General features: G+C 46.3%; 1 protein-coding gene across 12 annotated transcripts in view; it reads right to left on the reverse strand.

The window, feature by feature from the left end:
• The window catches only part of NTRK3 (neurotrophic receptor tyrosine kinase 3), a 177,980-nt gene that overhangs the window by 12,816 nt on the left and 141,381 nt on the right, over positions 1 to 23,783 (reverse strand). For 9 of the 12 annotated variants that reach the window (XM_048956263.1, XM_048956265.1, XM_048956264.1 and 6 more), the window contains 4 exons: positions 21,779 to 21,909; positions 18,429 to 18,601; positions 14,656 to 14,899; positions 4,474 to 4,548 (listed from right to left, as the gene is read on the reverse strand). In XM_048956263.1, coding sequence (XP_048812220.1) covers positions 4,474 to 4,548; positions 14,656 to 14,899; positions 18,429 to 18,601; positions 21,779 to 21,909 — 623 coding nt within the window. Of the gene's footprint in view, positions 1 to 1,147; positions 1,676 to 4,473; positions 4,549 to 14,655; positions 14,900 to 18,428; positions 18,602 to 21,778; positions 21,910 to 23,783 lie in introns of those variants that run through there. The other 3 variants (XM_048956261.1, XM_048956260.1, XM_048956259.1) reach the window with 3 other exon arrangements.

The following is a 23,783-nucleotide window of genomic DNA, read 5'->3' on the forward strand; positions in this document are numbered from 1 at the left end:
AAGGGTCCCTTCCACTCAAACAATTCTTTGATGCTATGATCTCCCCACTCTTAACCAAACTCTTTACGTACAGCTCCTTCTATCTTGCCTCAAAAATCATTTCCTTCATCCCTTCTTTGCTTCTGCCTTACCTCTTCAGGGGCTTTTGAGGTTATGGCAGGGTGATCACAATCTCACCTCACAGCAACATGCTGCACATCGATCAGGGCTGACTGGTGTTTGTCACCCAAGAGGTAAAATGAGCTGCTACTGGAATTTAGGGTGGATAATCAAAATGCTCCGGGTGTTTGATTTGGGTGCATGGAAAGACAAAGAGTTGCAGTCCAGAGCACATGGTCTTGCTGCCTACCTCTTGCTCTGACCCCTGGGCATCCCTCAGACACCATCCTACATACAGGGCACATCAGCAGATCCTCCATCACCAGCAGAGCTGTCTCTAATGGAACCTGGAAAGCAGTGGCAGCCATTGCTGCCATTCATCCCCAACCTCCTCCAAGCCCTGCATCAGAGGTCTTAATTACATGGTAACTGGTGACCCCATAAGTACAGGTTAATCTGCTGTGTAACACCACAGAAAATTATCCTGGTACTTCTCTTTTCCACCACAGCCTCCTGCAGAGATGGAAATACAACTGGTCAAAGGGTAATTAATTTTTGAGGTTCACCCAGGCCAATGAGGAGCAACCTGCAAGAGGTCATGGGCTCTGTGCAGGGCACGGGACCTGCTCAGTAGCCAGCCATCACAGTATCACCTCACCCTGCAGTCACCCTGTCAATGGCACCAATGCTTTCCTATGAATCCATAAGAAGCAGCTATGCACAGTTCCAGGCATTCACATATCACAGCTCCAGGAGAATCAACACAGAGCTCTGCGCTCCTGCTCCCCATCACAGGATGCTCCACTCAGCTGCTGGAGGCTGGAAACTGCCTACTGACCCCTGGGATCTTTATGGCAATGGCATATATTTGCATACACTCTAGACCTGCTGACATCTTTCCCACTGAAGAGCTTCAGGCTTTTATAGCAGCCACAGCAATGATTTCCAGATTATAGGCTAATAAAATACATTAATTTGTTAGGAGCATCGAGGTGGGCAATGCACAATTCTTATGACATTTAAATATTGATTAGAGGGGGGGAAAAAAAAAAAAAAAAAAGGCTTTGAGTGGATTTCTTTACCAAACAGGAACACTGAAATAGAATGCCAAAATCCCGTGCTGGTACCCAGATCAGCTCTGACACCTCCCACCCATGCCTGTTTCACTTGAATACCTGCCAAGTTAAATAAGCAAATGTGGTTTTGTCAAGTGAGACCTCCTCCTGAGCAGCTCCAGCAGTTTATGCTCCATCCAAGCTTGGATGGCTCTTCATGTGCCATTGCTCTGTTGTCTGGGTCAGAGCTAATGAGTGCTGATGCTTTGGAGTGAACAAGAGCGCACCGAATGAAGCAGGGGCATCTGAGAAGACAGATGCCTCTACTGCCTTTGCAGCTCCATGGGTGGAATTTTATTCTGGCTTTTGTCACGCTTTCTGTGTGCCCTTGGGCACTGCAGCTGATAGCTCTGTGCTTCCCTTCCTAACCTGTAAAACAGGGCATTGCAGTTTGCTGGCTTCTCAAAGGTGCTGTGCAGGTAATGGCTTGTACAATAAAGCAATAAGTGGCATGAAGAAGCCTGCCAAGAAGGGGAAAAAGAGACAAATGTTTAGCTCAGGTTTAGTTATGCTTTGTAAAGGAGACAGAGGGTTACACAATGAATATTACAGAGAAGAACAGAAAGAAGTTCTTTCGTTCTACGAGCATTTCTGCCTTGTACCTTCACCAGATCGTACAAGATTAATGGCAGGTGATGATGTAAAGTGTGTCCTACACGGCAGAGACACAAAGTGTGAGCTAAGGCCCCGCTGTTGTCATTACCTGACCTTGCATGTTCCCTTTTGCAGCTTCAGCATTTCTTGTGGATAGTATTTCTGGGCAGTTATTTTAAGAAAACTGTGTTAAATTTCTTGCTCCTGTGCCAGGTACCTGCTGTTCAGTGAACAGGCCATGACTAAGCATAGGCTGGAAATTAGAAGGATCTACAAGTTAAAGCAATGAGATTCTGGGGCTGTTTTCCCTGAGGAGCGCATTTAATAGTGGCACTTGATTATGAAAAAGATAAATCTGAAGTGATTGATGCAACGGGGGATTGGATTTGATGATCCAGGGAATCCCTTCCAGTCCTCTCTGCTCTTAATGAATTTATTTTCTAAGGGTGGCAGAAAACAGCAGAACATACAGATGCCTGCTGACGGCAGGTGGGTCTCCAACGCCAAATGTGACCACTTCCCATCACCAAGAGGGGGAAAAAGAGCTCCCTCCAGGTTCTGACTATCCTGAATGAAACAAAAGGAGGTGGGTGCCAGGATCCTATCGACTGAGGACTTCTAAGATTAACTTGCTTCAAACCAGCACAGCAAACATCCCAGCGTTCAGGTTCCCTACGTATTACCACTGTACTTACCTGTCTCCCAACACCATAACAACTGTGTTCCTTAAAACCTTTGCCATCTCTTTTTTTTTTTTTTTTTAAGTACATATCTCCTTGGTGAAGATGAGATCACTTTTTTAAGAGTAGGAAACAGACACGCCGAATTTTCTATGGTTACAGGATATTGATACAACCCACAGCCCAGACCAAGGCTGGAATGTCACTTCTTCCTTCCCATGCACCTGAGGCCTCCCTTCTCAAACAGGAATAGAAGAGCAGAAAGTGTTTTTCAACAGAAGTGTTCTGCAGCCTGGAATTTCCACCCTCTATCAAGCCAAAGGACTTGAGCCTGAAGCATCAGTGCAAGGCTGTTTCAGAAGGGATGCAGAAGACAAGTGGTTATGTTCCTTCTCCCCCTTGAACAGTTATAATTTTTAATTGCCGTTTGCTAATAAGTTAAAATGCTGTGATTTCTACAGGATCAAATGGTGCACAACAAGCTAAGGGAGTTTATTAATTAGCATGCATTCAAGGCTGGGAGAAAGTAATAAAAGCAACATGGCTGTAGATGATAGCTATAAATATGACATAAGCATGACCTGCTGTGACATTTTAGCCAAGGGGAAGCTGTCGCATTAATACTGGCCATGCAACTCTGATAGGGGGGAGAAATCTGCAAAATGTGGCTGTTTACAGGCTTGTGCTGCACAGCTCTAGGGCCTGATCCTGTAAGTAAAGGAGGTACAGCACTTCTGGGTGTCTTTGCCCCAGGTTCCCCTAGGCATCGCTCACACAATGAGTGCGAAGTCCAGTGGTAAGTGGCTGCAGGATCAGATTTGCAGTGTGCTAAGCATTTTGGATGAAAAGAGCTATAAAGAAGTCACATATTATTATGTCGCATTGCAAAGGTCAACTCTGATATTTGTTCTGTCATAAGAACATGATTGAAAGGCAAAAAAAAAAAAAGAAAAAAAAAATAGTGTCAGGGCACAGAGGGAAATCATTTTTTAAAAACTGCCTTCCGGGCTGAGGATACAAAATTACATCAGAGCATAGAACTAAATTCCCATCCACACCCTGCAATTCAATTTTGCTTTAGAAAGGGATAAATGTAACAAAAAATAAAATAAAAAAAATCACCTTTTGGTGGCACATCTTTCCCACTGACATATCCCCTGTAAAATCAGTGATAACTAAACTCGCACCCTGGCACGATTACAGCAGAGCCCTGCTCTGGCATAGGGAAGACATTGAGAAGTAACGTGGGGAACCATCTCATCACACTCTGCAGTGTCTTGAGTGCATTAGCTCAATTCCAAACAGATTCAGCCACCACCTTGGCCAACCCAAGATCCTCTGGCAGAACCCAACTCAGAACTCTGTACACCAGCTGAGGGAGGAGAGTGGTGGGACGGGGATGCTTTCAGTCCACTCAGTCACAGCTCCAAGCTGCTGATACAGATTGCTGTGTCTAGACTAGCAAATAAAAAGCACTCAGGCTGGTAATGAAATGGTCCAGCTGTTTAAATGGACAGGTTTTGGGTCATGCAAATTCAACAGCGTCCAAGCTATTGATGAGGGAACATGTGAGCAGAGGTGACGGGTCAGCGTTGGACTAGATGATCTTAGTGGTCTTTTCCAACCTTATTGAGTCTATAAGTCAGTAACTCCTACTGGGTGGAGCAAACACCATCCTGCTCAGAGCAGGAGAGGTTTAGCTGCATAGAGATAAAGAAGAGGACATCCCAAACTGTTCACTAGTGCAGACACAGCCCGAACACCCATGGAGGAGGGTTGCACTGAGGACTCTTGCATTCATCCCACATTCCCTCTCCATACAGCCAAGCTCTGGAGAGCTGCTGCAGGAGAGAAGCGTGAGCAGCTCCCCTTGCAAACGAGAGCCCCTGGGCTGCCAAACACACTGGACCCAACCTAGTCCCAAAGCCCCACGTGTCATTCCATGCCCCAGTGGCACAGTCCCCCACAGGTCAGGATCCACTCACTGTTGCAGCTGCCGGCGGTGCCAGTCTGTGTCGCTGCCACGCTGCGCTGAGCTGGCCCTTCGGACGCGGCCCTTCCTGACAGTGAATGGGTGAAAACAAGGGAAGGAGACAAACAAAAAGAGAAGGGGAGGGTGAGAGAGGGAGGGAGGGATGGGGGTGATGAAGCGAGGGGACAAGAAGGGAAAGGGTATGTCTTTAACTGAACCATATGCCTTCCACTGGCTGCAAGACCCCAATGCTCCGCAACGCTATGAGGGTGTGGGATGGGTGAGATCCCATGGCTGCTGCCAGCTGCATCCCGCACTGTCACCTGCATCAGTGCAGAGGGAGGGTAAGGGACGAGCGCTGAAGCTGAGCAAGAGCCAAGTGAGGCTCTGGCTTCCTCAGACATCTCCCTGCCAGCCAAGCCCCATCCCCTGGTGGTCCTGAGTATCTTTTCTACAGCCAGAAGAGCTGGAGAAGTTTTAGGAGGCATGAGTGGTTCCTGTGGAACTACTACTTCAGCATCTGGTTCCTTATCCATCACCAGTCATGGTGCAAGGACCTATCCAACTCAGCCTGCAGAAAAATCCCACGCCTGATGTCTGAAGTAGCCAAGCAAGAGGGCATCTCTAGCCCAAAATCCCCATGAAGCACCTGGTACGTCATTCTACTTTTCTCCAAAAGTCTTTGTCCCATTGGTACTACTGGAGATTGGGAGAAGAAAGGGCCTCATCCCACATCTTCCAATCACCCACAAAACTGCCAGCTGAGCCCTAGGAACGGATAAGGAAAGTGGAAAACACAGCTCTACATTTTCTGTGTATCAGTGCAGGAAGATCTGGGGAATGGGAGGGAGGAGAAGGGTTAGGGATCTCAATGCACAAATTAAAAGTGAATGACTAGCAGAAGGTCTCCTGGCTTTTTAGTCAGATCTTTGTGTTCCCACCAGGACAAAAAGGAAACAAAATCCTAAGATGAAAGCACAGTGGTCTGAGGGGAGACTTCTGGCTGCAGTCCTTAGAAGCTCAGGCTGACAGCTGCCCAGGGAAAATCAAAAATACGGGCTTAGGGTGTGCCTGGCTAGTCATCACCCCGGGTGCCTTCCCACCCTTCTCCAGAGGTGAAAATTGAGCTGCTAAATGTAGCTGACAGCTCTTTATGCTTAGGGAATTGCCCCGTGACTGACTGATTCGCCTCCCTCCCCGAGAAGTTGAGGTAGGAAATGGGTGGGGGGAAAAGCCTAGCAAATTGTTTCATGATGGTTGTTTAAATTGCCTCTGCATTATGGCATTACAGTTGGGGGGGGGGAAGAAAGATCTCTCGCATAAATCTACATCCTAAAGCCAGCTGTGGCAGAGGCATGGACACTGGGAGGAAGCAGAGCAGATGAAGTCATCAGCAGTGGGAAAAAAACATCAATATAATATAGTGCAGAACAAAGCAAATTCTACCTCAAACACAGAGCTGAAAGAGAAACATCTTCCCCTGTCAGGTCTATTACCATGCACTTATTCCAATAACAAATAACTAACCCAGAAGTAACCCAAACCTGATTTATTCCTCCGTCTAAATAAATATGAAGAGGCAGCCGAATCTGACTCTAAAAACCACTGATCTCATATGTTTTTCTTCTATGTATTGGAAAAATTAGGAGTGGAGTTTCTGCCTTGCTGCCAGGGGATGCTGGCAAAGCATTTGAGCTATAGATATTGTATCTTGTCACTAATGACTGCAGGGAACTAAAAGGGATTTGGATTTTTTTTTTTTTTTTTTTAAAAGCTTCACATTAATTGATGATTTGGTCCCACAATCCACAGTGGAACACAGGATTTACTATATTGGATCAGTCTAGTGGCCCATCAAATCTGGCGTCTTGCCTCAGTGACGCTCAGAAAAATTATCATCTGTTGTCTTTGCTTGTAAGGTTGCTGGCTGTTTCTGTAAGGCCATATAACTGCAACAGATGAAAGGCCTTGCAGGTCGTTTTAAGGCCCTGAAACATGAGTTTGGCTGGGTTTGTAATAATTCCTGTGTTACATCTTTTCTCTTTTAAAGCAAGGAAGAAACTCTGATGGCAAACATTTCCAACAGACACGCTGCTGCTTTTCCTCTTGGTCACCACAGCCTGGAGAAGGTGAACTTGTGTTTTCATTTATTTGCCCTCTGAAAACACAACTGGGGCCAAGAGGAGGGTGAGATGCCTTGTACTGAGCAGAACAATATTGATTAGGCAATATAAAGATTTCACTCACTAATTCCTTTAGCAATCTTATCATGTGTTGCCCGCATAATTGAATAGGAAAGAGAGAGGTGGAATCACTTAAGCGTTCAAAGCTCAACACACACCAAGAAGAGATTCCTGTTTTGTGTGTGTGTGTGCAATTTTGTGCATCGTTGCCCCTTGATTGTACATTGAACATGCTCTCTTTGACAGCCTAGTCCTAAGCAGCCTGTTTATTAAAGACAGCTGCTTACAAACAGGGGCTTTCTCCATCCAGCTGGCAAGGAGAAGGAGCTCTCTGTGACTGAGAGAGAGGTTGGACTATGGAACAGGGAGGGAACAGGGGTAGAAGCCCATGGGAGTCCTGACCATGCAGGAATCAAGAAGAAAAAGAAATGTTTTCCTTCCATGTAAATAATTAAGGAGTCTTCAGTTTGCCTTGAAGTGCAGCCTGCCACACTGGGGAAAACCTTTATGTCTTCCTTGCTTGAAAAGCCACTACTTCACATGATACATTGAGGAAAATAAATAAATAAAAAGCATGCCAAGACATAATTTATCCATACTGCCACTAAACTAGCCTATAACTTCTTTGCCTCCAGTCCTCTCACTGATTGCACTGAGGGTTGGGGCTGCTCCCCACATCTCCCCACTAGTTTGTAATCTCATGGCCGCCCCAATGCAAGGAGAGCTGGGCCGTAGTCCTGCAGGTGGGAAGGCAGGAGAAGGCCACTGAACAGCTGGGAAGCAACAGGGAAATGGGTCCAACAACATAAACAAGAGAAGAGAAGTCTCCCTTAGATGTCAATACTTCTTCCAGAGTGCAAACTGTTCTTTTCAGTATGTCCAAAAATCATGGTTACTGGTGCACCTGGGGCTAGAATAATGCAGCTTGCTGGCATTTGGTTCTCCACCTTCTGCTCTCACTTACACCTTAGTAAAGCCCAGGAACAGTCACCTCTTGAGGACTGCCCCATACAAAACATTCCCTTGTTTCTGGTGGCACCCCAGAGGAACATATTCTGGCTAGATTTCCATCAAGGGAGACTGTCTAGCTTTTTTTCTGTTTATCACAATTTTTCAGCTAATTTTCTGAACATGAGTAGGAACAGCAAGAAGAATGGAAAATGTTACAAGCAAGAAATAGGTGGATATTTACTCTTGGATAGGTGTACTATATGGGTGGGTCTTTCTGATAACTCTGCTGGGCCAGGCTCTGATCTGCCTGGAGACATCCCTGGTCATTGCAGAGAAGTTGGTCTAGACAGCTTTTAGAAGTCCCTTCCAACTCAATCATTCTATGATTCTACTACTCAAAAACAAACAAACAAAAAAAAAACCTACTCAAGAATAGGTTAGTGTAAGGCTATAACATGATGGAAGGTACAGCAATAATAGCAAGGTGACAAAGTCTTTGGCTACAGCAAACGAAGACAAGTCCAAATGCAGCAGCTACAGATGCAGAAACAAAGAAAACGTGCCTACCTTTAGAATACCTCAAGTACACAAGGGATCTGCTGCAAAATACCCTCATCTCCAATGCCAACCCTTAAATGAGGTCTGGGAAGAGGTGGATCTTACTTCCAGCCCTTCTGGTCACTCAGGTACACTTCGTTATATGCACCTGAGATCCCCTGGGTTGGCCCTGCCTTCCCACCAGGTGTTTAATCACTGGTTCAAGCTGTGACTTAGCATTTCTGCTACAGTCAGGTTGACAAGTTCTTTCTTTCACTTGTCTAGATCTGCTTGCTGTGTTTGATAGCCCCTAATACATTATTTTGCTTCCACAACTGTTCAATCCCTTTTTCAGTCCATCTCAACTGCTGGCACCTACCATGTCCTAGGACAAGGAGTTCCAGCACTTTACTACCCACTGTAGTACCTCTGTTTGACACCATGAACACCAGCAGCTGTCTTAGATCAGGACATACAGAACAGTGAACCTCAGCTCAAAGCTCTGGAAAATGGACTGGGTTTGGATTGAAAGATCATACATTTGATTAGCTCTTAATGAGTATGTGAAGGTTTAGGAGACACATGGAGAGGTTAAACATTTGGGTGAACACTAAGACTATATTAAATAAAATATCTAAGCCAAATGACTTGCAATGCAGCAGCAATGTATCCCAGGCAGGAGAAGTGGTGAGGATGGAGGTCAAGTGCTGTGGCAGGGAGTTTTCCCAAAAACAAACTGCTCTTTTGTGTCTTTGCTTCAAAGAAGATGTCAATAGATTCCAAGAGCTCTTTACCTGCCATATCCCTCTCGTTACCGAAATGAGATAAATGGTAACAGCATGAAAACAGCCACTGAAGCAGGAGAAAGACAGGTTGACAGTGAGGAAAAGGGAGGGGGGGACAAGGTGCAGGCAGAGGGCTTGGCAGGGTGGAGAATGAGGGCAATTACCATTTCTGAGAAAATGCCAGAAATACAACACCACCTAATTTCCCCAATTAATTCCTCTGCACTTGAGCTGCTTTGTGTGAAGGGCTCTTCATGTTTCAAACAGGAAGAAGGGAGGGGTGGGGGAACAGAGACTCTTCTACATTTGTTTTTCCCTCAGCGTAGAAACGGGCAAGAGTTGAGGAAAAACGTCTGTCAAAAACACAAGATGATGTTGTTACATCTTCCTTCCAGGAGATAAGGAACTGTGCCACAAATTCAACTTGCAGAGGTTTTAATAGGAGCCACGGAGATGCCAGAGACCAGCACATTCAATACACACTGATTTTTCTGCACGCAGAGCAGACGACGATGAGCACAAAGACACTTCATCCCATGCCCCCACAGCAGAGCGGTTCCCTCACCTCCCCTCTTGGCTCTTTTGCCCCCAAAATGTTAACTGGAGCAGCTGTAAGCCTCTGTGCTGCGAGCCATCCAGCTCATGGGACACACAGAAGGAATGACTGCCATGAGAACAAGGACAGAAATAATGAATCAGGGGTTGGGAGGAAGGGGACACATGAGTAAACAGATGCTATAATATTTTCAACATGTATATGCAGACTCCTGCACATAGTAGGAGTATGGCCCTGCCCAAGTGGCCGATCCGAACCATCGCTAGGTGTCTCCATGGGAGATCTCCAGGTCACTCCAGGATTTCCCTGTTCTTACTTAGGCATGATCTAGAGACAGGACATGCCCTTCATGATCTCACCTAGTACAGGAGAAAACGATGCTCTTTCACCTCTAAGTCTCTCCTTAGTGTAACAAATATTTACAAATACGAAACCTTCCCAAAACTCTGTGAGATAGTAGGGAGAGAGATTAGCACACTGTATTCCATAGAACAACAGAATCACGGAATGGCCCGGGTTGAAAGGGACCACAATGATCATCTAGTTTCAACCCCCTGCTATGTGCAGGGTTGCCAACCACCAGACCAGGCTGCCCAGCCTTGCTTTGAACGCATCCAGGGATGGGACATCCACAACCTCCTTGAGCATTTTCCATGTGAGAAGAGGCAGAAGAGATAAAGGCAATGATTAACCACTTAGCATCTGCATAGCATTTGCCTGCTGGAACTTGACCTTTTGCTGGAAGCTGAATGCAGTACACGCATTGTACCTTTTACACAAGACTCCTCTCCTCTGTCTGTGCAGCCAGGGACTGAGCTTGCCTTCTTAGAATCATAGAACCTCTTGGGTTGGAAGGGACCTCAAAGATCATCTAGTTCTTTAACCCACTGACATTGAAGCATGAAGTCTCTAAATCTGCTTTCATTGCAAGCCTCGCCTATTAGTCTTATCAACCATGCTGAATGAGTCTCCAAAGGAACATGAACCGGGCAGCTGTTAAACCTCACTGATCTATTACTTGCACGGAAACTTCACTGGATAAATAGTTGACTGCAGCCCAAGAGAAAGAAAACAGTTTTGATCTCCAGGGAATAAGAAATAGAGAAAGAGTTGGTCTAGATGAGAGAGAGAATCTGACAGTGAGCACTGAAAATTATCAAAAATATGTTGTTGTTGTTGTTTTTTAAATCTGGCCATATTAAGAAAAGAGAAGAAAGAAAATGTTTGCAGAGTAAACCTTCACGCTTCAGAGGAGGAGGCATCTGCCAGAGGAATCCCTTTTTAAGGAACGCTGACCTAAGGCCAAAGTCATAGCAGAAATGTTGTTTTGGCACCAGTGGTCTAAGGATGGGAGAGCCAAGGTTCATAGGAAGAGATATTAATCTTTTATTAAATCAACTGATATCACTGCAAAAAAAGGAAGGAAAAAAAAAAAAGCTTAGGGAGGACTTGTGTGTCTAAAATGTTCTTTTCTTCCCCCTCCAACAATATCAGATGTTTAATAATAGATATTGCTTCTTCCTGTAAACCTCGTCTCTCCCAAATCCATAGAGCACTCCATAGTGTTGAAAATGCAGAATTCTTCAATGCATTTTTTGATTGTGTTTTTAGTTCTGTGTTGTCAGAAACTTATTTTCAGAGCCATTTGCAAACCCAGCATGTGCACTTTTTTTGTTGTTTTTTTTTTTGGTTTGTTTTGTTTTTTTTTCACAAGCAGGTGTCCTCCCCATGATGAACAGCAACCTGGAGCACGTTCAGGACAGACCTCTGCAAAAGGACGGTGCTCAACTCCTGAGAGGTTTCAAGCCCTGCCTGGGCTTTGGGGCAGGATGCTAGAGGGGTAGGACATAGCAGAATTGGACAGAGGGATGTCTTCATGACATTCAGTGCCTGCATTAATCCTTCCTCTACTGAACCCATGTCTTTGCTGCTGATGTCCAACCCATGGCAGCATGTAACCTTGGAACTTATTAAGGACTGCTGACTAGGATTTAAGGCTGCTCTCTTCTGAAGATAAAGAAATACTGCCCTTTCGTTGAGTGGCTGCCAAATGACTTTGTTTGGGAGCTGGATTACTCATTCTGGGGGAAGAAAGGCGACTGATCTTGGTCCTGCTCCATGGGCAGGCAGCAGATGTGCTCAGTGTGACTGCGGCACAATGTTCCTGACCCACAGCATCCCACCACCTGCTGTCACAGTCCTGACACATCCCTAAGAAGTCACTTGCTCACATGTTTTCTAGAAGGAAAACAAGTGGGAAATAACTCCTCCCGAACCTTTTATCTCCCTTACAGATCTATTTCACCCTGCATTCCTATACAGACCTAAATGAAAGACTGCATGGCACATTACACAACACACCCCAGAAATGCCCCTTCAGCATCCCTGACTTGTCACACAAGGGTGGGCTACTTCTCCCAGCCTCCCCTATACCTCCACCTTCCTCTGCTTTCTGACCTGATGCCATTTCACTTCTCCCCTGCCTACACCTCCACAACCATCAGGGATCTGATGCACAAGGAAAAAGATTCACCTGTGTTCAGGCAGATCATGGAGAACCTTGGAGAGAGAGGAAACAAACCTCTCTGCTGCTTTTGTTACACAAACGTTTGTTTCCCCTACCCAAATGTGTGACAGGAAACTAAGCAGTTCACCTTTGTAAAGCACTTCTGCATCCCACAAATGCAGGAGGCAGATGGTGTTTTTCCTTTGTTTTAAAAGAAAGAGATTAAATGCCTATGAGTTAATCATCAGCCTGGAACACACTCATATACCCACATGTCAATCTATCCATGCTCGTATGGCCTGGGCAGCAGCAAATGCAGGGACCCATCAGAGTGAGATCCTCCATACGTGTCACTTGTGGTCAGCTTCAAGGTGTAACCCTCCACCGTGTACCGATGATATTGTATATGATATTGTACTGATGATATTTAGTGGAATTCTCCCTAGGCTGCAGCTTGGGCACGCTAAATCACCTGAAACAGAACTTTGCTCCAGGTTTTGCCTCTGGGAATGGCAGGTTGTGTCAACAGCAGAGATGTTGTGCACAAACATCAAGAAGCAGCCCTGGGAGTTTTACCATTTTGGTCGTGGATGCGACCAGGGACTGCAGAAAGGAGTTTCAAAGCTTAACTCTACAGCCACATCTCCACCTTCCATGGGGGAGGAGCAGGGGCAGTCTGGTTCTAATGCTTGAGGTCATTTGTTTTCTCTCTCCGTTCAAAAACCCTCACTTAGGGTATTTTGGTGGGTTTTGTGATGGGCCTGTGTACTTGAAAAGACTGTCTCAGGAGCCTGGAAGAGACAGCTTTCCTGCCAGAGATGCTGGGAATTAAAATGGTGAGGAATACAGAGCAGAAATGCACTACTGTTAGTGAAACCAAACTGCTTATCTTACCCATGTTGCAGGAGAAAGTAAATGCTTCTTCATAACAAAGTAAATATGAGTAATCAAAAGCGTAATTTCCTAGGATCCCTCTCTGGATAGCAACAGAGAAAAGGTCTCCATGTATACAGAGGACTGAGTTGGTGATCTAGAGTTCTAAAAGTACCACAAGTCTGGTAAGCAGGATAAACCAGTTATTGCTTTGGTCACACACAGCAATTTGTGTGAACAGAGAGTTGTCCACTAACAGAGCCTTACGACATGGCATAAGAGAGCACAGAGCAACCATGGCAAAGCACTTTGCACAGACAGGACGAGGTCTACAGGACACCACAGAGAAGACAAATCCCACTATGGTGAGCTGGCCTATGAAGATATCTGCAGTTCACACTTCTTGGGGGTTCTCCCATCCAATTCTCATTTGCTGAAGGACCCAAGCAAGAGCATGGGTGATCTCACAAGCTGCTTCTCATCTTCCCCTGGCCACTGCTCTTCCCCACTCACTATCTACTGATGTTTCTGCAGTGTTGGGATTGTAGCTACCTCATGCAGTCCACTGAGACCTTTTCCCAACATAGGCTTTTGTGCTGCACAGGGAAGACTGGTTCCCTCACTAGTAATTAAACTTAGTGATAAGGCAGTGCCCTGGCCTTGGAGAGATGACATGTCTCAGCAGAAACCTTATCATCTTTTTTTTCATCCCCAACCCCACTTTGCAACTTCCTATCACATAAAGAAAACCTCTGCCATCAGATCAAGCCCACAGGTCAACCCTTTCTTAGGTAACTGATAGAAATCAGCCTCTGAGCCAAACATCTGCACTGTAACCAGAAATAAACCAGCCTTACACCAAGCACGAGGCAAAAATCTCTGCTCTGAAAAGCCCTTCTCTCCTGGTGGGTGGCCCAACCACAAATCCCTACACTTGTGCTCCAAACGCTTTGTACATTCCATTTTCTCAAGCTGAGGAAGAGTAAGAAACATGCATCCCTCCCAGGGTTGCTGCCACCCCGGGCAGATAGGGCAGTGCAGCTGGACACACAGGCAAGGGGACATCACGAGCATAAATCATAGAAGATAAGGCTGGAAAGTCATTTCTGACTCACTGAGTCAGTCCCCAGAGACTTGTGCAGGATTAGCCTCTGCACTAAGCCCAGGCATTTTTATCTAGTTGCTTCCTGGACTTCTTCAATGACAGGCCCTCAGCAACCTACCTCTGGCAAATTATTCCATTGTCTAAATGATGTCCCTGCTGGAAAAAAAAGTGTTTTTGAGGTTGAGCTTAAATTGCCTATTATTTCCTTTTCCATATTTTATGCACTTATCAGTCAGTCTTTCAGTTGCCTTTTCTCTAGGTCCCTGTATTAAGTTTCTTTAATCTAACACAAGAGGTCACAGCCTGTAGTCTTTTAATCATCTTTGTCACCCTCTTTGGATTACCTCCAATTTATCAAAGTCTTTGTAAAAAAGAGGAAGAAAAATAGGAAGGAAGGAAGATCAGGATGACATCAGAGTCATCCCAAAGTGTGTGACTGTGCTGGGGTATCACGGGGAGCTCTTATGTGTAGGCATCTGCATGGATGTCTGAACTACAGGCGTGTCCAGGACCAAAAGGAGTGAGGACAATGGTTTGGGGATCAGGCAAGCACAAGTGTGCCTGATAGACATCTGTGTGCATGTTTCATTGAGGGAATAAGCAAATGAGTGAGCCCAAGAGCTCCAAAAACTGATTTACTGTCACATTTCCTAGTCTCCCTTCACTCTGAGCATTGGATGGCCACTGGAGCTGCCTTACCCTGTAGTAATCAGTGCTGTAGACATCTCTTGACATCCCAAAGTCTCCAATCTTCACCAGCAGGTTGGCTCCGACCAAGCAGTTCCTGGTGGCCAGGTCTCTATGGACAAAGTGCTGGGAGGCAAGGTACACCATTCCAGAGGCGATCTGGCTAGCGATGTGGAGCATCTGGGATAGCCCTAGCTCCCCTTTGGCTTGTCGAGGCTGCCCATCCACGAGGATCATAGCATCTGGGCCATGTGCCCTATAGGGAGGAAGAAGCAAAAAGCATAGAGTTGGGTCTCAAAAGTGACCAGGAGGTAGGAATCCCATATGATTGCTGCTCCTGCTGGGGTGGGGACTGGCCCCCAGCTCTGTACTGTGAGGATGCGCACACAGCTCCAGAGGAAAGAAAAAAGAAAATTTTACAGAACTAGAAGTTGGGTGAACATTTGGTGGGTGAGTAGGTGCCACACATCATTCTATCCTTACTCTTCTCCAAGAAACCTCTTATGGCCACAGTTGAAAGACAGATTGCTAGGGCAGAGCGACCAGTGGCTTGATGCACTGTGGCCATTCTACTCTTCAGCAGGACCTGTGTAAAATGAATTGGCTTCCAGATATCTATGTGTTTGCTGCAGTTAATTCTTCTACCTTGGAAACATTCCCAGGTGTGGAGCTATATATGTGGAGTTTTCTTCCCCAGCCATCATATTCTTGCTGCTTACTCTCTTTATTAATCCCATACAGCGTCTTCTATTCCATCCGCACACCTTATCACCAAACAACCTCCTCTCATTTGATATACCAATACAACCAGAGATCACAGGCAAGGTTTCAGAAGAACACCAGCATCCCTGGAAAGTACCCTTTATACCCTAAGCTGTCCCAGAGGTAACACAGGTGCTGTAAACTCTGAAGACACAAGCAGAGGTGTAGGGGTAATGTCTGAATGTCAGCAGTTGGAGAGAACAACCTGGACAACAAAAGGCAACATTTTGCTGAACAAAGTGTGTTGTAAAGGCAGGACTTGAGGTCAGGATCATTCCTGTCCTGTCTCCCTTTAAATCCTCTCCCTAGCTGTGTACCAGGCCTGTCTTTGCTGTGCTCCCTCTGTGATGTCTCTTTCCCCGATGGAACTCACACTGCTGTGGCCTCTTTGAAGGTGGAATAACAAAAGCCCTCATATTTAGGGAAAAGCAAGAGGTTTTGCTGTGACTTTCCTCCTTGTGACTAAGATGCAGTGCAGCATCTCCGCTGAAGCTTTGAAACTGTTCTCATTGAAATAGTTTCTGGCATTTCACCCTGTTGTCAGCCCTGCAGAGAGCTTACAAATGAAAATGCACACACACAGCTTTCCCTCCTTCTTGATATGGGACTGAACAACACACAAGACCCGATTTTTTTCTCTCCTTTGTTTCTTGATTACCCTGTTGGGCTTAGGGCAAATCAAAGAATCCAGACATTCGGGGTCCAACCCATAGTTTTTGCTGCTGTGTTCAGTTATCTCCTGCTGCCCTGCCACCAGAAGCACAGCCCCAAGGACCCTCGCCTGCCATCTCCTCCCAGAACAGCTGGAAGAGGAGAGGAAGCCCAGAAATGAGGACTGAGGAGCCAGGAGTGTTTTGGGAAGCTGTGAGTGGGCAATACTGCAGTGAGTGTGGGATGGGCAGGACAAGCAGTGGTTTCTAAAACCATGCTGGACATTTTATACCAGACGTGCCTTGCAGTTACACCATATTTAACTGTGGTGGATGATACCTGGTGTCATCAAGAGTAACTGCCAAGATGAGAAGTGAAGGACATAATGCCATCTCATTACTGCCACCTTTTTCAAATACAATAATTACTTACAAGGAACTGTCTGCATCTGATGGGAACAGGTCATGTTTAAAACGTGATCAGCCAACATCCCTCCTTTCACTGAGTCTCTCTACATCTTACTATACAGGATTTATCTACGTATGTCCTGCGTAATACATATTCCTTCCTCCCCTCCTCCATCCCACATGGGTATAGTCCTAAAGGAAGGAGCATCAGCCTACTCTTGAGATTAACTGGGGGGATATTAGTGCATCTAGTTGCATCAAGAAGATGTAGGGAATACGAAAAGAAGCTGCCCATCTCCTCTTGGAGCAAGGAGTTTGGTTCAGCTTTACACCAAGATCATAAGATTGGCTGGTCCCTGTCAAAGAAGCGTGGCTTTTGGTTTTGTTTTCTTGTTCCTTTTTCTTCTTTCTTAGGGAGTGGTGGAGGCTTTTATCAATATGAGGAAGAAAATAACCTATGTGTGTGTACCGAAGGAAAGGAAGGAAGTGATGGAGATATTTGGTGAGGCGAGAGGGAATGCAGTTATTGCAGGCCTTCAGAATGGGATCTGAATGCTCAGAAGCCCCCAGTCCATGAATGCTGGCCCTAGAAATGCTGTGCTTCCAGCAGTGCTGTGTCTGTATTTCTCCAGAGCCCCAGTAAAACCTACTATTCACCAAGGGAAACCTGAATCCTGCATCACCCTCTTGACCCCCTTGCAGCTTCCATCCTGAGTCCGACCTGGCCAAAAATGTCATCCATCCAGAGCATGAAACAGAGGATGACCTATAAGTTCATATTCAGTCTGCCTCTACTATGCCAAATTGAGGTGGGAAAATCAGTGCAGGTGTGTTCCCAGCTCCACCATTGTGTTGTGAATGCTGCAAGAGAGCTGCAGACAGCTTGGCCCTGCTTGAAAGATTCATAGAATGATCTGGGCTGGAAGGGATTATCTAGTTCCAACCTCATTGTTGCCCACGGGCAGGGTCACCCATGGGGTCCTTCCCCACAGCCCTTCTGGTGTAGGTGATTGCTTCAAAATGAAAACTTCAGGAAAAGATCTGTTCCCTTGTTTTCCTTGGGCAGAAATGGGTTGTGATGGTGGAAATATAAGCACAGAGTATATCCCGGCCCCAAACCTAGATGTGATGTGCTCGAGCTTCCTGTTCCCGCTGCAATCATGCTCACACTTAGCAGTCAAAGCAGGAAAATATCAAGGGTCCAATTTTGTAAATACAGGGAAATAAACCTACTAATTATTTCAAGAGGTAAGTACCACTCCACTTGCATGCAGGTTCCAGAGCATAATTTCTGTATCGTGAGAGAGCAGCACCACAAACATCCTCCCACCATTGCTCTCTGCCCCTCATCAGTGGCAGATTCAGGGCATGCAAATTATCTGCTAATGAATGGTGACTGGTGGGGGTCTAGCAATTTGCATCTCTCTAGAGGCATAGAAGGCAATTATGGCATTTCATCTGTCATTGCCCATCTTCTGGAGTAGTGAGGTGCCACTGGTTAGAAAATTTTGTCTGCTGAGATCCAGGGCACAAGGACCAAGGATGGACTGCACAGACACTGCCTGAGGCCTCTCCTAAATTTCTCCTCTCCTTTCTGAATTTAGAAATGCGAACTGCAAATGCAAACTGCCCAGGATAGCAATCAGATGAAGGACTCCAGGAAGATCCTCTCAGGAGTATTTTAGTTCTGGTGCTATCAAACCAGTATCTGGGTGGCATGAGGAGTCATGGCTGCTGACCTTCCAGCTTCAGGCTTGCAGGGGTGGGAGAAGAAACATCTGGTTTCCACAGCTCACCTGGACAACCCTTGGGACTACCAAAGAGGAAATGTTGGGGTTGGATTTCAAGCATCAGATCTGCTGAGGACCATGCACACGTCTATGGCTCTCTGGGCACCACAGATCTATGACAAGCCCCCCAGGGGTACAGCTGTGCTGCATCTGCCATGCCCTCCTTTGCACATACCTCAGGAACTTGTTCAGGTCCCCATGCTTCATGTACTCGAAGACCATGATGAGTGGATCACCATCACCACACACACCGTAGAACTTGACGATGTGCTCATGCTGCAGGTTGGTAAGCAGCTCTGCCTCCCTCTGGAAATCCTTGCGGGCTGCCAAGGTGGGGTCTTTCAGTGCCTGAAAGAAGGGACATGTATGTACGGGATGGGCAGAACCAGAGGAGGCCAAAACCAAAGGGGTGTTGGCATTGAGGAAGAGCTGATGAGGGCAGAGGAGGATAGGAACCACTGCCACCACCCAGTTGCATCGGGAGAGCTAGCAGCAGGTACTGCTGGCACCACCTCAGCATTTTGTTCCTATGTTTACCAGCCCAGTGGGGTCTCCAACTCATTTCCCAGGAAGCAGCAAACATGACACAGAGGGTAATAGCTTCCAATTATTCCCAGCTTGGGCAGGATTTGTACTGGTGACCTAGGGGTGAATGGCTTCATATCTCATTATTATTAAATTCCTGAGCCAGCCAGTCCTCGCTATCTGTCTTTTATTTTGAAATAGCTGACTATACTGCCTTTATTCAGAAGATGGATTTGCCTGGCTGTGCAGTTATTGTGTGGATTTTTCAAACTGCCTCTGAAGAAGGACACTGTCAAGACTTTTCTCATAATTTTTAAAATCATGTTTTCACTCCCCGCTGTTTGTAACAGTCCCCCTGGCAGACTGATGCTGAAATCAGTATCCTAACTGAGAATATCTTGTCTTTCACGTGAGTACAACAAGCTAGGTTGCAGCCTAGCATTGCAGGGCTGCTTTGAAGATGCTGCTGTGGGTGCAGCTGCTGATGGAGGCAGGCTTGAAGGCCAGCTTGTCCATGAGGAACTGGGCAGTTTCATAGGAGAACAGAGTGTTGTCATCACAGGATATCAAGGGAGGCCACTTAGCAAAAAAAGTTGGGATGTCCAGAATATTGGACAAGATGGATGAGCTGTGAGGCCTGATGGCTGTGCTGAGTTCACATACAGAGAAGTACCGAGTCCTCCCCAGGAGCTGCTTTTCCCCATTCAGCAGATCTCCTGCAAGGTTTTACCCAAGCCTTAGGACACTTTCTCATTCCGTTTTTCTGCCCTCACCCTGCTAGGCACATGGCATAATATTATTGTAATTCTATGTCCTCTGGGATAGCTTGACTAGAGATATTTAGATGGATGATAGTTACGCTGTGCAGATGGCAAAGCATCCATCCTTATCTCAGGCACCCAATTACTTTTAGTCATTTAATATCTTCATAACTTTGATGCTTCCCATTATTTCTTTTCTCTCCAGGAAAACACTTCCCCTCCCCCATGACTCCTTTCTCCCCTTTCTCCTGTAGTTGCACATAATATTTCAGGTTGCAGCGAGTTTGGTTTCATCTCCTTCACACTCTGTCACTTCCCCGAGGTGTGAGGACTGTGACTTTGTAAATATCACACAAAATGGGATATTAAAAAAACATTGCTAAGGTTGCACAGCCTTTAGAAGTGAAGGAAACAAGAACTGGAAGTGGTAGAACCAGGAAAGAATTATAGAATCACTAAGGTAGAAAGAAAAAGACTGAGATCATCTAGTCCAACTGTCCACCTACCACCAATAAAAGAAGATGGAGGCTCAAGGAAGAGGCCAAATCCAGAGTAAAAATGCTTCTCCTAGGAAGGTTTGGGGTGGGTTGCATTTGTGTCTCCGTCATAGGATTGCTATGTGACATCAAGCCATTCACTCTGCCTGCAGGTTGCAGTCATTGGCACAAGCTGCCAGCTCTGCTGATGCTTCCTGGGAATTTCCTGCTCACGTGGCAAGAGTGCCAGGTCTCCACAAGCACCACATTTAACGTCAACGTAGGTCTGGTATCTGCAGTCTGGCTGCAAAGGCAGGTTGGTCACTGTCCTCCAGCGAGGTGGATTCTGCCCCCTCAATTTCCCTGAGATTCTATCTGCCCTCTGCCAAATGGGGACCATGCAACCTCAGCACCCAGCTGGATGGCCGTGAAAACAAGCACACTCACTTCTAGAGAGCTCTCAGAAACAAGAGCCGTCATCACAAAGGAGAAACCCATAGAGAAATGAAAAATATGTGTTCAGAGGACGTGCCCCGAATAGCAGCCCCTCCAGCATTGCTAACACTTGACTTTATAACCTCAGCGCTTTTTGCTGACTATACTTTTTTAGTGCTTCTTAGAATGTTTTCAGAAGCAAGCTGAACAGAAGAGCAAACTTATCCACGCCATCACATCAAAAGCTGATCTGCAAGGCTGCAGTTTTTAAATCCACTGGAAACCTGAGTACATTTAGCCACAGTCTTTCATTGCCTAGTCCTGGCCCTAGGAAGGAGCCCCCTGGAACGCAGCAGGGACAGACCCCACATCCTAAGCACCATGTCCAGTTGCTGCTCAGAGCTGCGGTGACCATGGAAGTGACTTCCACCCTCTGCTGGGAGCATGAGATCTTCAAGAAACGCAGCCAAAGCTCAGCTCAATCTGTGAAGCCTTTTTTCTCCCCTTTTCTTTACTCCTTTCCATTTTTTAAAAAACCTACAACATAAAACACGGCCCAAATTAGAAGAATGCTTCCCCCCCACACAGCTGGCAAAAAGCCTGATTTCAAGGCTCCGCTCCAGTTCTGGATCTGTATGATCTGTTGGGATGAAAGGCACTCTGGAGATGTAAGCTCATAGTAGCAATTAACGGAAACAAGTTTGGATGCTGTTTCTGCCTACATGCAAATGAAGATCAGTAGAGACCTGAGAGATGGGATCGCATCGGCTGACACCGATGGGCAGATGCCAACCACATAACTAGGTGATTAATGATGTGGGTAGCTGTGCTACCTTGGCTTTAACCAGTCCCAGAGGTGAAAAGTGCAATCTTGCAGTTCTTGCTGCCTTACTTCTTTCATCTTACAGCAAAGCTGTCCCAGCAAACTGCTCCCAGCAAACCGGTTGGCCGTGCTTAGCTTTCAAGTGCTTATTTTTGCTGAGGCCTCTTTTTGTTTCATCTTCAGCAAGTTAAGTCCCTTAAGAGAAGGTCCCAGTCCCTTGCAGAGGGAAGGCAGCCTCCCCACTGCTGCTACGGCTGCGCAGATCCGAGCCCTTCCAGCCCTGTTCCTCCTCCACGTCTCCTGTCCGCGTCGGCAGGAAGAGAAGCTTTGGCATTGGCGAGAACAGGCGACCTTGAAGCAAAACGCTGGAACTCTGTGTGACTAAGTGGATTTACCACAATCTCCAGCATCAGATAAATCTCATCCCATAGCCCCCAGCCCTCCCCTGCCTCCCTTTCCCACGCAGCCCCTGCTGTACTCTCTGCCACTCGCCCTTGGGATTTACCTTCACTGCCACCAGCATTTTGTCATTGGTGGGGCTGAGGTTGTAACACTCGGCCAAGAACACCTTCCCAAAGGCACCTTCTCCCAGCTCCCTCTTCAAAACGATGTCTCTCCTCTTAATATGCTGGACATCTGTTGGAGGGAGGGGAGGGAGAGGGTTGAGGGAAGAACGAATCAGGGTTAATTCAGGGAATGGAAAACAATTAATTCAATTTTCTAGCAAGCTGAAATTGCTTCGCAAAAAATATCTACAGGGATCTTTTCACCCACCCACGGAATGCAGCCATCTCTGAAACGGAGCTAGGCTTATGCAAAACATCTGTGAGGAAAGTACTTGAGGTTTATCACGTTTTCACTACAACTTGAAGCAGGCGAGTCCTCAGAGGGAGGAACCTTTGGGGCAAAATCAGCTATGAAGACCTGAATCTTTCTGGAATGATCCAGGAAATAATTAATCTCCTGTGGAGCAAAGGCTCCTAAGGCAAAGGTCACATACTTCTGATGCCAGGCTGGGTGAGATTAGAAGGTTGAGTTTCCAGAAGCTGTTGAATTTTGCATTTCAGTGTGGATCAGTTTAAACCTAAACTCAGGCAGATTTCTGAGCTTAAACACTGGCAAGCCAAAGTGTTCCCAAGAGGAAGAGCACCAATGACCCCAGCAACCTTAGGGCACTAGCAGGAGGTGGCTGGGAGCACCGAGCACTATCCTGCAGCAATGCTTCAACCTGTATCCATCTTCCACACAACCATTCCCTCCAGGTCACCCCAGGACAAATCCCTGGTACAAGGGGTGAACTCAAACCATTAGTTTCAATGATCCTTTTCACTGACATTTAGGATGTCAAGGGTTGACAGAGAACAGCAACTGAGGCTCCAGAAAGACTCAGAAGAGCCACAGCTATTAATTTAATGGAAATATAGAAGCCCATAAAGATTGGTCTGCACCAGCTGTTCACACATCACCTAACAGGGTCATTCATAAGGGCTAGATGTACCCAAGTAGTAGGTATCTACAAGGGTAAACAAATGACCAGCGAGATCTCCACAAATGCAGGGTCTTGATTAAATGCCACTGATTGCAAGCAGAGGTTGAGGGTTTCCATGCTCGTTTTTGGGATAACACCAGGGCACAGCTACATTCTGCCAAAACATTAAGCATCTTTCTAGCATCACAGTGCCCATACAGCTGCCTTGGCAATATGAAGAGGCATCTTTTTCATGCCTGAAATGGACTATGAAGGCAGCTAGAGGCAGATGGCTATCCCTCTGTATTTCCCTTCACTGGAGCTAACTGCCTGCCTCGGAAACTGCTGCAGAACAGATCACCCACAGCTTCAGCTTGAAGGTCACAGCAGGGCAGTGAGAGCTGTACACTCTTCCCCAGCACTTGGTGAGCAAAGCTGACACATCAGAGGTCTGCTCAGGCAGGAGCATTAGATGGGACACTGCCCTCTCCCACCCTGGGGAATTCATAACTTTGAATCTTTTCCACTCTTCCACATGCCACAGGAGCCAGTGTGAGCGGCCACCATCAGCTTGGATGCATTTTCCTTGGGACAACGTGGAAGCAAGAGTGACTGACAGCAGGTTTCACACTGGCTGCAGGGAAGCATCACGAACAGCAATCCCAGCCTACCACCAGCTCCTGCCACCCTTGATCCAGTAGGCACCAATAGTGGGCCATGAGTTCTGACGCCTCAAAGCAACCCAGGTACAACTCAATGCATCCAAAAGCCAGCAGAGTGAAAGAGTAACATCATAATGGCTTTCATACAATTAAGATTTCTCATTAGGAGCTCACAAGCAGGTTTAAGAAGCTGCAATCTCTGGCCCTTTTGCTTGTTAAGGAAGATGAATGTAGCAAGATTGCATAGGCAATGGGCCTTGTAATAAATGATGCTTCTATAGAGGAATCTCATTGACCTTTTCATTAATCGTTCAATAGACTGAAAACTGTTAGTAACCAATATTAATAATATTATCAACACTAAGGAACAGAATGGAAGG

This window comes from Lagopus muta, chromosome 10, assembly GCF_023343835.1.
Source record: "Lagopus muta isolate bLagMut1 chromosome 10, bLagMut1 primary, whole genome shotgun sequence".
Classification (NCBI taxonomy): domain Eukaryota; kingdom Metazoa; phylum Chordata; class Aves; order Galliformes; family Phasianidae; genus Lagopus; species Lagopus muta.